At 42.7% G+C, this 14,780-nt stretch overlaps 1 protein-coding gene across 1 annotated transcript in view; it reads left to right on the top strand.

Annotated features, from left to right (window-relative positions):
* Ryr3 (ryanodine receptor 3) overlaps positions 1-14,780 on the top strand; it is a 359,038-nt gene that overhangs the window by 246,964 nt on the left and 97,294 nt on the right. Inside the window, exons 48-53 of the mRNA XM_076849384.2 lie at positions 291-511; positions 4,330-4,420; positions 6,049-6,189; positions 7,595-7,758; positions 10,096-10,174; positions 13,793-13,882. Coding sequence (XP_076705499.2) covers positions 291-511; positions 4,330-4,420; positions 6,049-6,189; positions 7,595-7,758; positions 10,096-10,174; positions 13,793-13,882 — 786 coding nt within the window. The remainder of the gene's footprint in view (positions 1-290; positions 512-4,329; positions 4,421-6,048; positions 6,190-7,594; positions 7,759-10,095; positions 10,175-13,792; positions 13,883-14,780) is intronic.

The following is a 14,780-nucleotide window of genomic DNA, read 5'->3' as shown; positions in this document are numbered from 1 at the left end:
CTGTTGGTCATCTGTTGATTTTAATAAGAGTTTAAAATTCTTCTTTGATGGAAACAGATGTTTAGAGCATCATTTAAGATCCAGCCAATTTTTGATCTTTGCTCTTCTGGGGTTTTTAAATTATTCTTATTTCATTTTAAATGTAAAAGAAAAATAGGTATGTGACCAGGTAGAATGTTCACTCTGCAGCCGGGAAACATGCTTTCTCCACCTGCAGCACAGGAGGGCAGTGCACAGGGTAAGCTCTGCTGTTCTCCAGAGATTAACAAGCATGTGATCCCCTTCCCTAGGTGTCCCTCAGCACCACAGAATCTGCGCTGGCACTGAACAGGTATATATGTTCCGCTGTGCTCCCACTCCTTACAAGATGTGCCCCTCTCTTTGCCGGGACAGAGCACTACACCTCTCTGATTGATTCCACACTGCAGACCATATACAGGCTTTCCAAGGGACGATCCCTCACCAAAGCACAGAGGGATACCATAGAAGAATGTTTGCTTGCCATTTGCAAGTGAGTACCCTCTCCTGTGTTTTTCACTTCTGTGTATGTATCCATGCCAACTGCATTTAATTGTGTAATCTAAAAAGTGGTGACACAGCCTGAGGAAGCTGCCAGGCCTTCCTGATCCTCCAGCCATCCCCCAGAAATCTCCTCCTACAATGTGCTTGGTACCTCTATTTGCCACAGACTCTCCCTTGAAGCTCATCTTTCACTATGGACAAGTGGAGGACACAGCTCAGGCTTTAGCTCATGGGGCAATGGACCAAGAGAGGAGACTGTCTTTTGAGCCTGAAGCACTCAGATTATGAACTAATTGTTTAGTTCTCAAGTAGAGCAGGTTTTTCCATCCTGTAAAGATGAAGGCTTGACACGAAGGCCAGACTAAGTGTGGATCAAAGTGAGCTATTTCCAAGCCTCCTAAGACTTGGAGCAGAGTCTCAAGTCACATTGGGGAATTAAGGGCAGTAGTTTTTACCACTGTAGAAGGGCATCAGAGCCAAGCAAAAACTAAGGGTGGTCACCCCAAATGTCTTGGGTTCTCAGACTCTACATCAAGTCTGGTAGGAGCAAAGGAAAAGGAAGTCTTTCAATAGCCGGTCTCAGCAGCATGGTCTAGGACCACCATCTGTTTTTAAGCCAGTGGTTTTCCTCCCCACTGCATATTACAGTCACCTGATGGGTTACTAAATAAATATCCTAGCACCTAAGTCATACCCAGCCCCCCAAAATCAAAGTATTTAGGGATGGATTCTAGGATTCTAGCTTTCTAAGCTCCCCAAGTGATTCCAGTATTCAGCCAAGGTTGAGAATCACTCTGGCTTCCCCTTTAGGGACCAGCACAGCATAGTCCCGATTCTTGCTGAATGAGTTGTTTCCCTAATCACAGGAAATATGACCATCCGTTAGAGGCTAAGGCTATCCAGAACAAACAATTCTTCAGTTCTCTTAGGACAGCAACTGAGACAACCTCAGTGAGATACCACAGTACACCTATTAGCATATGTCGCCGAACACTGGTGACACATTTGCTGGGGAGATGATGGAGCAAATGGGACTCTCATTCGTTGCTGATGAGAATACAAAATGGCACAGCTTCTTGGAAGATATTTTGGCAGTTTCTTAGAATATAATCCAGTCATCATGCTCCTTGGTACTTACCCAAAGAAAATGAAAATTTCTGTCATACAAAAACCTGTACATGGATATTCACAGCAGTTTTATTCACAGTTGCCAAAACTGGGAAGCAACCAAGAAATCCTTGAGGAGATGAATGGAAAGATAAACTATAACAATGCAGATAATTGAATATTATTACTTCTTAAGTGCTAATTGCTCATTATCTGAACGATAATATAGAACATTGAGTAAATTTTACCTTACAATTACTAGAAATGAACTATCAAGCCTGAAAAGACAGGGAGGAACCTTCAGTGCATATTACTTAAGAAGCCAATCTGAAAAGGCTACAAACTATAAGATTTCAACCATATGATGACATTCTGGAGGAAGAAAAAACAAAAAACTACGGAGATACTAAAAAGATCAGTAGTTTCCAGAGGTTGTAAGAAAGATATGAATAGACTGAGCACAGAGGACTTTCTAGGTAGGGAAAATACTCTGTGCAGTACTAAGTTGATAGAGAGATGTCATTATGCTTTTGTCCAAACCCATAGAATTTGTAACACCAAGCGTGCATCCCAGTATAAACTATGGGCTTGGACAATAGTGACATGTCAATATAGGTTCATCAACTGTAACAAATGTCCCATGCTTAGGGAGTGGGTGCTGATAATGAAAGAGGCTATGCATGTCGGGGGAAGGAAAATGTAGGAACTCTCTGTATCTTTCTCTCAATTTTGCTGTAAATCTTAAACCACCCTAAAAATAAAGCTTAAAATATTTTTCAGAAGGGCAAGTCTCACATGTTTCAAATATAGCAATGGTCTCTATATTTAAGATGCTTTATTAAGATTAACCTATATCTATTGCCTTTGTATCTTCTAAAGCCCACAGTCTTCCGCTATCTCTGGGAATGAACTGGTCTCTACACAGTACTATTTCCCTGGGTGGGGAGTGGAGGGTGGGAAGGTGGCTTAGGCCCAAGCTTCAAAAGGGGGTTTCTCCCTGAGATCCCCTTCTAAAATCAGATGCTATACTCTGATTATCTCACCCATTCCAAGATTACCATAGCAACTGATAGAGAATTGAGTTATTTGCAATATTTTTGGGTCTTGCAAGAGACACATAGCTTGGTAGACACACAGATATACTGATAAACCTCTAGGAATCATAGGATACTAGGTTTTCCACTTTGCCATTTCAAAAGGAAGAATAATGGCCCATTCCTTGTTTATGGTGGCAAAGTGACTAAATAATGAGTTTTCACAAGAAGAAATAGTCCTGTCAATACCAGTTCTGCATGGAGAGCTTCAGATCTAGATCTGCATGAACTCAGCATGTGTCTTAGGAACCTCATCAAGCAAGAAGCCCTGCTTCCTAGCACTGCTGGCTCTTCGTTACAGTGCCATGTTGAGGTGACTCATTTGAATGCAGATATTTTCGAAGTTCCAGATTTGTGGGAGAATTTTTTTTTTTTTTTTGCATCAAACAAAAACTCCAGCTCACAGCCCTATTACTCTACACTTAGGGTCTGGCACAAGTCTCTTATTCCCACATGAGCTCTAGATAAAGCAGACAAACTGGTACTTAACTTGCCTTTCATTGTTTATTTTTAATAAATCAGGAATCAGTAGGGCTACAGATAGATTATGTTCTTGGTTTTATTCTAATTAGTCAATCTTAGGTGCTAATTGCTCAATATTTGAACGATAATGTGAAACAGAATAATTTTACCTTATAATTACTAGAAACAGGGCTGCATACTTGGAGGTAGGCATTCCCATCCCAGGGCTTTGATCACAGGGCCAGCTGTAAGAGAGGTAGGGAAACAAATGTAGTTTTGTTTTCCACCTTGTTGTAGATACTTGAAGGATTTCTTCCCTCAGGACATTCCCTTAACATCAGAATTATTAGCCCTGTCTCCATAGCTCCTTAGGTATTGCAGGAAGGAATCCAGAGACTCATGAATTGATTTCAAGTAGCAAATTTGTGTGTGTGTGTGTGTGCGCGCGTGCGCAAGTGTATATACACATGCACACGTGCACCTTTTCTGGAAAAAATCCTTAGGTTCCACTTGGTTGTAAGTGTCAGCAACCTAAAAAAAAAAAAAAAAAACTGATCACTGTTGCTTATTTCTCCTTTGTCTACCTCAGAATTTACTTGTCCAAATACCACAGTCATGAACTCTGTAATTTGATGCATTATTCTTTAATTAACTACTATTTGCCTTTTAAGGAATTGTTTTGAGAACAAAGCCTCAAAATTGCCTGGATCAGTTTATAACCAGGAGGCCTGAAGTCTCTTTCAAGTCACACCAGTAGGTGGCCTCAGATTCCACCTGTGCAGCTTGGTCAGCTCTAGCTTCTCCCCTTACAGAATTCAAAGGGCTGTGAGATCAACTGCGCCTTCCTTCTCTTAGGTTCTTTGCTCATAGTCACTGCATAGATCTAGAATATCTGCGTCACAAGGAGGCTGAAATTTAACCTTAGGTATCCCAATTCATTAGCACAAGTCCCTCTTTCTGAACGTTAACTGTACTCAGTTTTTAAAGGGCTTTGCCATCCACTGTTCTTTACCCAAGTTCTTGTATTTAGGAGCTGATTATTTTGAGGCTAAGCCCCAATGCGTGCTTACCGTGGAGTGCTTCTTTGGTTCCCTGCTTCCTGATTTGTTTTATTTTGTCCTGTCTTTCTGTTTTCTTGCTGCAGTCACTTGAGGCCTTCCATGCTGCAGCAGCTCCTGCGGCGGCTGGTGTTTGATGTGCCACAACTCAATGAATACTGCAAAATGCCTCTTAAGGTAAATACCTCTAAGTGCAGTTCATGGCTCTGGAAGTTTATCCCATATACCATGATGTCTTCAAAATCAGGGGGGCAAGGTACACACAAATATGGGTTTTATACCTTCAAGTGGCTGGTTAGCTAATAGTATGCAATCCACAAAATCAAACCCCTTTCTTGAATGTTCAGGATCAAGAGAGTAGATTTGTTATGTTCATTAACTATTCCAATTTTCTTTAATTGCTTTCTACTGGCTACCTATTTTTTAGCATGGTTGCTAAGGGGATGTGGATTTTGTGTTTTCCTGACCTGGTTGGTTTTTCAGAATATTTTCATTTTCAAAAAGCTTTGACCGTCCCTGTGTTTTTTCATTTAAAGGAACTAAAATGTCCCTTTTGCATACTCGTTTTGTGCTTTTTTCCTTTGTAACAAATGCTCTTTTTTATTTACTTTTTTTTCCTATTTCTTTATTGATGAAAAGAGCCCAGAGCCATCTTGTTATTCGTTGACTCATTCCTGATTTTCTTTAAACTATTTTATCATAGCACCAGGAGCATCTGGGCCTGAGTGGTGCCAGAATCAGCCGCCCACCCAGGAGAGCAGTGTTTTTGTCTTTCGTGCCAAGACTCTACCATACTTGTCTGTCCAAAAGTGTCAGCAGTGAACAGCCATACCTGAAAACCCTGCCTAATGATCTTAATAGAACTTTCCTTCTTTTCAGAAATAGCCTAAGCAAGGATTTCAGGAAGGATTTTATTGGGATAACCAGAATTCCCTGAAATTTTTATTTCAATCCTATCTCCATGCCAGGCATACATTTTGTATGACTGCAGAGATTCCCCAGTCCTCTAAAGCTAATTCTCTCTAACCCTAACAGTCCTGTTTTAATCCCCTAAAGTATTTTAACTGAAAACCATGGTTGGCACAGCTTAATTTAGCATTGTTTCCTCTCCAGGGCTCTGTTAGCAGCTGGATGTTAGCTCCTAAGAGGCATTGATCCATTCAATAAGCTCATGTTTAGATCTCACACCCAGGTGTGGGGAAGAGGCTTCTTAGAGGATGTGGATCCCACCTGCTGGGAAGGAGTCAGTACTAGTGTTCTGTACCCTACTGGCCAGCTGTGAAAGTGCAATAGCATCCCTGGGCTGCTGGAGGGTGGGGAAAGGCACAGAAACCACCAGTAGGAATGAATGCAGAGGAAATTTTTAGACCTATAAATTTCTGCCCACTGCCTCCTCCCCATACCAGCATATCCTCCAGGATCTTCCAGAATTATAAGCAAAGGTCTTGAGAAGCTCTTACCAAACCTGACTGGCTGGAAAAGCACAGTAACTGTTTTCAGAAGGCAATGTTTCCTCACTTGAAGTAGAAACAGTTCCTCTCCCTTTTCTAGTAACTGCTAGGGGCACATTAGGAGGCATGAGAATTAATCAGGCAGATTGGCGCAGGCTAGAGCTCATTAGGCACAAGAGCAGACCTTTCCCAGTGGGATTTCAAGGGCCTCTTTGTAGACAGCCCCGCTGTTTCCAATGTTGGTTTCATTCTCATGATCTCTGCATACAATTTTATTCTCCCCTGCATGTTTTTGATGCCTGTGGATTTGCTCTACCCCACCCCACTGGTGCAATCCTGTTCTCAACCTCCCAGCTTCTGACGAATCACTATGAGCAGTGCTGGAAGTATTACTGTCTGCCTTCAGGATGGGGGAGCTACGGGCTGGCTGTGGAGGAAGAACTGCACCTCACAGAGAAGCTCTTCTGGGGGATTTTTGACTCCCTCTCCCACAAGGTAATGGCAGTGCTTCCTGAACAAAAAGAGAGGACCTCAATGACCCAAGCACACAGGAATAGTAGTAACTAGCATCTAGTTAGCTTTACCAGCTTAGAATTGTGCTAAGTACTTCACATGTATGCCACAATCATCCTTACCCTGATTCTCTGAAATAGGAACTACCACAATCCTCATTTTACAGGGCGGAAAAAAGTCTAAGAGGTCAAAAAACTGGCTAGACTCACAAAGCTAATAGAATGGAGAGCAAGTACCAGAGTAAATTATCCAAAAAAAAAAAAAAAAATATATATATATATATATATATAATATATTTTAGTTCCAGTCTTGATGACTTACCTCCCATTCTTTTCCTCCTGACCTGGTGTGGCTTCTGATCGACAGCCTTCACCAAGACCAAGTCAAAAGGAAAAGCCCTGACATCTTCCCTAGTGTTGTGCCATGGATGTTCAGGAGACCTGGAAGCATTCTGGGGAGGGCTTCACAGACACTCATGAGACTCAGTGCCAAGCCTCATGGGTCAGTCCGATTGAAATATGAATGATTCTCAGACCTTGCTCCACTTCCCAATGTATTTAGAATTGTGAGGTCACCCACTTTAAAAGTAGAAAATGAGTAGATCTGGTTTTTGTAGAGAAGTCTAGATGGAGCATATAGCTTGTTCACCTGTGTGTAAATTAATTTTCTTTGCTCCTGGATGGATTCCTTTGGTTCATGTATGAACAGATCAAAAGCCACTTCTAAGTCCTTATTATTTCATAGGAATTCATTCCTGACTGGGTTCAGGAGAGAATGGATTTGACATTGAGTGGACTGCTGATGATATTCACATATGACCCACATCAGCTGCCTCAGAGCCTGGCAAAGCTGACTGTGCCCTCTCCTGTCTTATATTAGGATAGTTTCTATAGCCATTCTTGGTGAACAAGTTTATAGACTTTTCTGTCCTCATGAGAACTGTGTTAACCTTTAGATAGTCTTGGGATTTGTTTTTTGTACAAGGAGTTGAACCAAAGGGGTGTTCTACTACCAAGATAAACCCCCAGACCTTTTTTTTTTTTTTTTTTTTTTTTGGCTAAGGCTGGCCTGGAACTGAGATCCTTCTACTGCTTCAGTCTCTCAAGTGTCAAGTGTCTGCAATTACAGATGTGCACCACTGTGCCCAGCTTAGATATTCTTGAAATTAACTATTTCTCAATTTAAAGTACATGGTGGCTTCAGGGCTTTTTAGATGGTCATCTTGTCCTCCAAGAATGTCAGTTTTCACCAGAAAGTACTGCAGGAGTTATGTGTTCTGTATTTTGGTCAATCTGGACAAATGCGTGCAATTTTTCTTTTCCCTTGATAAGTGAATGGTCCTGCCTGGCAGTTTATCTACTAAGGTGGTCTCTGTTTTTCCTTGCAGAAATATGACCCCGATCTTTTCCGAATGGCCCTTCCTTGTCTCAGCGCTATTGCTGGGGCCTTGCCACCAGACTATCTTGATACCAGAATCACAGCCACATTGGAGAAACAAGTTTCAGTGGATGCAGATGGCAATTTTGATCCCAAACCTATCAACACAATGAAGTGAGTCCACAGTCGTCTCTACACTGGTCCTATATCTTGTCCAGTAGCCAGTATTTTTCTTTCAGAATGTAGCAAGAGATTTCAGTATCCCCTCTTTCCCTCCTGCCAACACTGTTCATCATTTCCTTTGATGCTGCCAGCCACAACAGGCACAAGGTTTAATCCAGCCATATCTGATTAAATACTATATCATTATATCCTGGGCTTCTTTTTGGGGGGAGTGGTTTATTATAAGAAATAGATGCATCCATAAATAAATGTCACCTGAGGCATGGAGAGAATCACCCTGACAAATGATGCAATTAACTTATTAATGAGTTTTTTGACAAAGTCTTTGTTCTCTGTGAACTAGACCTGTAAATTTTTAATAGCGTCACCCATCAAAACAACATAAATAACACTCAGCTGAACTCTGATGGGGCCTCAGTTGTGATGGCAGAACGGTTGGGGTCCCTTATATGAGAGGTTGGACTTGCTCTTTGCCTCATGAAGGGATGCTAGAACTTTGGGATGAGCCTGCAAAAGCAGCTTTTCATTTCTTTCAGAATTCTTTTTTTTAATATTTATTTTTTAGTTGTAGTTGGACACAATACCTTTATTTTATTGTATGTGGTGCTGAGAATCAAACCCAGGGCCTCGCACGTGCTAGGTGAGCACTCTCTACCACTGAGCCACAACCCCAGCCCCATCTTTCAGAATTCTTCACTAATGTTCATTAGGCTATGGAAGTGTGTTTATCTTTTTTGGCAAAATATTCTCAATTTTGGCTTGTTGTACTTCCTCCCCAGTTAAGATATGTGTTATGGGGTATACTGTCTTCATTTGTGGGTGAATTGTAAATGAAGAACTCCAAAACTACCTGAGCAGGGAACATAAGATTTGTCCCCTGGGACTTGTGTTTGTAGCAGTAGTTTTCAAAGAGAACCTAACCCTTCCCAGAAGGCTGTCAGTTTTGATAACATAAAACCCATCTTTGGGAAAATTAAGCACACATTCAATTGGACAGAGCCTTGAGCTGAGGGGATGCTGGGAAAAAGAATTGACCACTTCAAGGAAGAGGTAAAGGGTATGATAAAACTTCAAGCCAGAGAGAAAAGAAATAGGTGTTGGTTTTAGAGAACTTTGTCCTATGAAGATGTAAGCTGCCAAAGGATGATAAAGTAAGTGGTATAATAACTTGGATATTCTTATAAACATTATAAAATAACATCACACTCTAGCAATTATGTGCAAATAATGAGTGGGTCCTTAATATTTTGATTCATTCAAATATACCTTGGGGGCTAGGGTTGTAGCTCCGTGGCAAAGCACTTGCCTAGCATGTATGAGGTACTGGGTTAAAATCTCAGCACCACATATAAACAGATAAATAAAATAAGGGTTCATCAACAATTAAAAATTTTTTTAAAAATCTACAATCATTGTGCATTGCTGTAAGAATAAAAAATGATATAAATACACACACACACACACACACACACACACACCCCTTGGACATCAGTATGATTCTTTAATTCTTTAAAGAATAGGGACTGACTCTGGCTAAAATAAAAGACCTTATTACCAGGACACTGGTCATTATCAAAACCTACTGGAAGGCTGACTAAGATCCCAGCAAAGCCTACCATCAGGGCACAGAGACCAAATAGACAACCTTTGGCTATCCCCATTGCATGAATCACCTTGAAGAGTTTTCTACCCTTGTCTCACTCAACTCAAGATGCAAATTCTGGGGAGAGTGAGTCTGATTTGCCTAGTCATGTTCCTGTCCTGAATGGCAGTTCATATAAAACTGCCTGTAGTGCCAGAAGACTACACAACGCAAAAGGACACTGAGGTGCTATTACCAACAGAAGGGATGAGAGCTGCTGGGCAAACAGAAATGACAGGTGTCTACAATACTTCCAAAATTCTAATAGTGATGAGTCACTGAATCCAAAAAGGTAGACAACCACTACTTTGTAACATGTGGTCCTCTAGCTCTGCATTTCTGCCATTCCTACGTTCTCACTGTCTAACCTGGGCAGGTCTGGCCCTGGCTCCCAGGTGGCTCTTTGGGAGAGGGGAGAACCCAGAGCAGCTGGAGGGGGCCACCTGTGCAGCCAGAGGCTTCTTCAGAGAAATCCTGTGATTAGACCTGAGGGTGTATGTGGCCTAATCCTGGCCCACCTCTTCTTCTGCTCAGTGATGTAGCTGTATAGACAGTCACTTCAGCTTTGAGATTATCTGATCACATCCAAGTTCTGCCAGCTGATTTCTAATTCTGCCTATCCTCTACCATGTCTGGATAAAGTGCCTGGGGAGGTTGTAAATTTTTTTTTTCCTCTCATTTCACAGTTTTTCCTTGCCTGAGAAATTGGAATACATCGTTACCAAGTATGCTGAACATTCACATGATAAATGGGCCTGTGACAAGGTAGGGATTATCATCCAATTGACAATTGTCAACGAGAAAAAACAGCCCAAGAACATTAAAGGGTCCATTCCTGGAAATCTGCCTAATTTGTCTAAGTGACAGACTCTCCATGCCAAGAGCATTCATTATTTCTGAGCAGCAATTCCCAGGGTTGGTGGAGGTTGGAGAAATAGGCAGTGACAGCTGCTTTGCTGCTTTTGTATTTCTCAAGAAAATGATCAATTCTGAAAGTGTTAACTTCTCTCTTAGCATTACATTCCCTAGAGTTTGTGCTCAAGCACGTGCTTGTGTGTGTTTGATATAAATGCTTAATAGGGATGGAGAGCACTTTATTTAATGTTTTCCTTGAATGAAGCACTGGAAAGGGGAAATGGAATTGAAAGTCTTACCCTTGCATTTTGCTGGGAAGCTGGATTTTATTCCAGGAAGGACACACAAGCATCTTCCTATGGTAGATGCACTAGAACTTCCAGACACTCCCTTATTAATAAGCCTGTCCATCTGGTGTTTAAAATTCCTCACCACATGAGGTCAGGCTGCTTAATAAGTTTAATTGCTATGTCAGCCCTTTAATGCTGGCAGACTACATAGGAAGACTGTGCCAAAGACATCCAGGATTTCTGTGGGCAGCCAGTGAAGGATTGGGGTCATTGCTCAGCTGCAGCTTACAGCTTGGAACAGTGAACTCCTCCACAGCAAATCCACAGAAACCATCTCCACATAGTAGGCTCACAGGAACCCTTTAATCACCAGCCCAGCCTCTGTATGAATCTGGCCTCAGCTCTCATTCTGTTGTGAGTTCTTATGTGGGGCTGATAATAACAACATTCACTGAACTGTAGAATGGGCTGGTACCTTAGGATTGTAGAGCAGGGGTTGCCAAACCTTTTCTGCAAAGAGCCAAATAATAAACATTTCAGGCTTTGTGAGCCAGTCTCTGTGGCAACTTCTTGTTTCTGCTACTGTAACAAAGAGTAGCTGTAGACAAAACACAAACAAAACAGGGGGCCTGTGTTCCAATAAAACTTTATTTAAAAAAATGAAAACAAAGCAGGTGGTCAGCTGGATTTGGCCCAAGGGCTGTGGATTGCTGACCCCAGCTCTAGCGTGTCTGGATTTTCTAAGCATCTTTTACATACAGACATTTGGCCAGTTCATGAGTCCATAGCAATAGCTTATCCATTACTAAACTGTGTGGATTTTACCTCCTGAATCTCTCTGAAATTTGTGTATCTCCCTCTGGCCCTATGCCATGACTTAGTCCAAGCTGCCATAATCTTATTCCCAGACCATTGTGATAACCTTCTTACTGGACTCCCAGCATGCATTTCCTCCAGTCTGTTCTTCACACTGAAAGCAAGTGATAGCTTCAATATGCGCGTTGGCTCACAGGCTACCACCACTCCTCCTGGTCAAACTTTTTCCCTATTAAAATCCTTTAGCAGCTTCTAATCCTTCTTGACATAAAGGTCAAAATTCTTAATATGGCCTGGTAGGCATTGCCCCATCTCCTCATCTCTTGTTTAATCTCAGCCACATCCCCCTTTCAGTGTCTGTCTCTTCCTCTGTATCTGTGCGCATGTGTGTACACACCTCTCCCTCCCTCTCTCTTCCTCCCTCCCTCCCTCTCTCTCCCCCCTCCCTCTCTCCCCCCTCCTCCCACCCTCCCTCTCTCTTCCCCCCCACTCTCTTCCCCCCCACAGTCCTTCCCTCTCTCTCCCCCCTACTCCCACCCTCCCTCCCTCTCTATCCCCCCTTACTCCTTCCCTCTCTCTGTATCTCTCTCACTCTCTCTCTCTCTCTCACACACACACACACACACACACACACACACACACACAAAGTGTCCCTGAAACCCTCCTCAGTCTCAACCAGACACACACATGCACACACTATTTTCCAGCTCATCCTGCAAATTTCAATCCAACCATGAATTCCTATGATGATACTGTTCCAGATTTCTCAGATACAGGCCCTCTTAATTCCTTCCTTCATGGTATTTAATAGCTTTGTGTGTGTGTGTGCACGCGCGCACGAGCGTGCACATTTTACATTTAGAACAGTTACACATTTGTGCATTTATCCCAGTTATCAGTTATACTTTTACTAGTGTAGTTATTTGATTGATCTCTCTGACACCATACTCCAACCTCCATGAGGGCAAGGATACATGTTTTCTCGCCATTGCCAGGAGGTGAGATTGTATAACAAAGAAACGACTATTTCCCCTAACTTCAAAAACTTCTTCATGTGGGAGAAACAAGATAAAGCAGCCATAGTGGGACAGGTTGTTCAGTGCTGTGATGGGCATGAGCACAGGATTAGAACACACACAGATCCAATCCAACGCTGGGGAGGGGTCCAGTGACAGTTCTTAGAGCTGGTGACAGTGTGTGTGAAAGGGGGAATAGAACTTGTTCCTCATAGGACAGTGAGTACTTTGTGGGCCTTGCTGGGTCAGCAGGTGCAGTCACTGGGAGGGAAGAGAGTTTGGTAACTTTAGGGAACCCCAGAGCTGGAACATGGAATAGGGCCGAGGAGAGGTGAACAAGATCATTCTTATAGGTTTAGAGTTTGGCAATCAGAACACCATAAAGCGACAGAGTGCCCTGATCCCCTGATAGGAAGTAGAAAACGAGTCTGTGGGGAGGGGGCAAGATTGGAGGCAGGGAGGCTGCTCAGGGAGCTGTCATGGAATTGTGTGCGAGCTGATGATGGCCTGATCGAAAGTACTGACAAGGAAGCCAGAGAGGTAGATGGACCAGTAGGTTGAGGAGGAGGTGGATGTGTCCAGAGTGCAGAGAGGTGACATCCACAAAGACTCCCGAATTGCTGGCTTGGAAAGTCAGTACAAGCTGGGGCTGTTCCTGAGGTACAGAAAACCTGAGAGGAGGTGTTTAGAGAAGTGACTGCCAGGTTCTCTTCAGCATGTTGAAAGGCACCTGTACATCCAAGAAGAGCTTAAGTTGATTCAAAAATTAGGCGAGAGCTCTGGTCTGCAAATACTGATTTGATGTTAGCCAGCAGTGGCAACTGAGAGTGCAGGCCTAGAGTAGATCCACCGGTGGGGGGTTTGTCTCTTGAGAAGGGACAAAAACTTGGAAAGTTTACATAGTTCACAAATGGCCAAAACAGATTGAGAAGGAGCAGTTGGGAGTCTCAGGGTATGAGGTTATGACTCTAGGAAACTTGCACTCTATGATTTTGTTCTGGGAGTGACAGGCAAGAGGTACACACCAGCCACTCTGTGCAGTGGGCAGCAGGTCCAGCACTCACATGCTGTTCTGCCTCTGTCCTTGCTATAAGTGTGGCACACTGACCTGGGCATGTTATTTGCTGGGTCTTTTGAAGCATCCTTCTGTTTTGAGTGGTGTTGAAACACAAGCGAGAAAGTGGAGAGGACAGCAACTGAAATGAGAAAGAATAAAGGGGCAGAGTTCAAGATTCAGGAGGCAGAGAGCCTGATGGCCTTAAAGGATCAATTAGACATTTTTGAGGGAAATGTCCAAGCTCTGTCAAGATCCATTATTCCACTTACGAAAATCAAAGCAGGGATTTGGGTCACAGAGCTGGGCTCTTTGAATGCCAAGGATGTTTGAACTGAGAACATTTCTACAGAGTCAGAGTGGATGGAAATATGGAATTTCCCTGGATGAAAACGTGAAGACCCACCCGCTGATAAGGCCTTTCAAGACGTTAACAGAGAAGGTAAGAATCAGGTCTCTAGTAACATTCATGCTTTGTCCTTCCCTGGAAATTGTATCAGGTACTCAGAGGAGCTCAGGACACAGTCACTCTCAAACCCTTTAGAGACGTCCTAGGAGTCAACAAACCACTCCTCATCTTGGCAGTGGGCAGCAGCCCCAAGACCAGTTTCCAAGAGCTCAGCCTTCTCTTCTGGTCTTTGGCACTGAGAACCCACTGGTGAAGAAGCACTGCTCAGCCCTAACAGGCTAGGACAAAATGCACCTGCAGTTCCCCTGAGACTAATAAGGAAGGGATTATGCTAGTTTGTCCTGGTGGGATGAGGGAAAGAAGCAATGAATTGTCAAAGAAAATTCAAACAGGAATTATTTCCAATACATGGATGATACAGGGAGAAGAAAGTCCCCAAGAAGTATGAACATGTCTCTTGCTTTCTTTTTTTTTTAATTGAGAAGTTTGATTCATTCCAACTCTGAATTCCAATCTTGGAATCAGTAGGAGTCCTTTGTAAGCTTTAGGTCTAGTGTCAAATATAAAGGATTGCATGTGCGTCTTTGAATATTGACCATTGATGAAATAGTGCACAGATCAAAAGAGAATTCTAAGAAATTTTAGCTGGGCACAGTGGTTGCTTGCCTGTAATCCCAGCAGCTTGGGAGGCTGAAGCAAGAGGATCAGAAGTTCAAAGCCAGCCTCAGCAACTTAGTGAGACCCTAAGCAACTCAGTGAGACCCTGTGGCTAAATAAAATACAAAACAAGGGGGGCTAGGATGTGTCTCAGTGGTTAAGTATCCCTGAGTTCAATTCCTGGTACCAAAAAAAAAAAAAAAAGTGTTTATGAAATCTTATTTTTCAAGCTCAAAGGAAAGCTTTGCACAGATGCATCATGACAATGTCCCAT

This window comes from Callospermophilus lateralis, chromosome 3 (assembly GCF_048772815.1).
Source record: "Callospermophilus lateralis isolate mCalLat2 chromosome 3, mCalLat2.hap1, whole genome shotgun sequence".
In the NCBI taxonomy this organism is placed as follows: domain Eukaryota; kingdom Metazoa; phylum Chordata; class Mammalia; order Rodentia; family Sciuridae; genus Callospermophilus; species Callospermophilus lateralis.
Note: the sequence above shows the minus strand (reverse complement) of the source record. Positions and strands in the feature narration are given on the sequence as shown.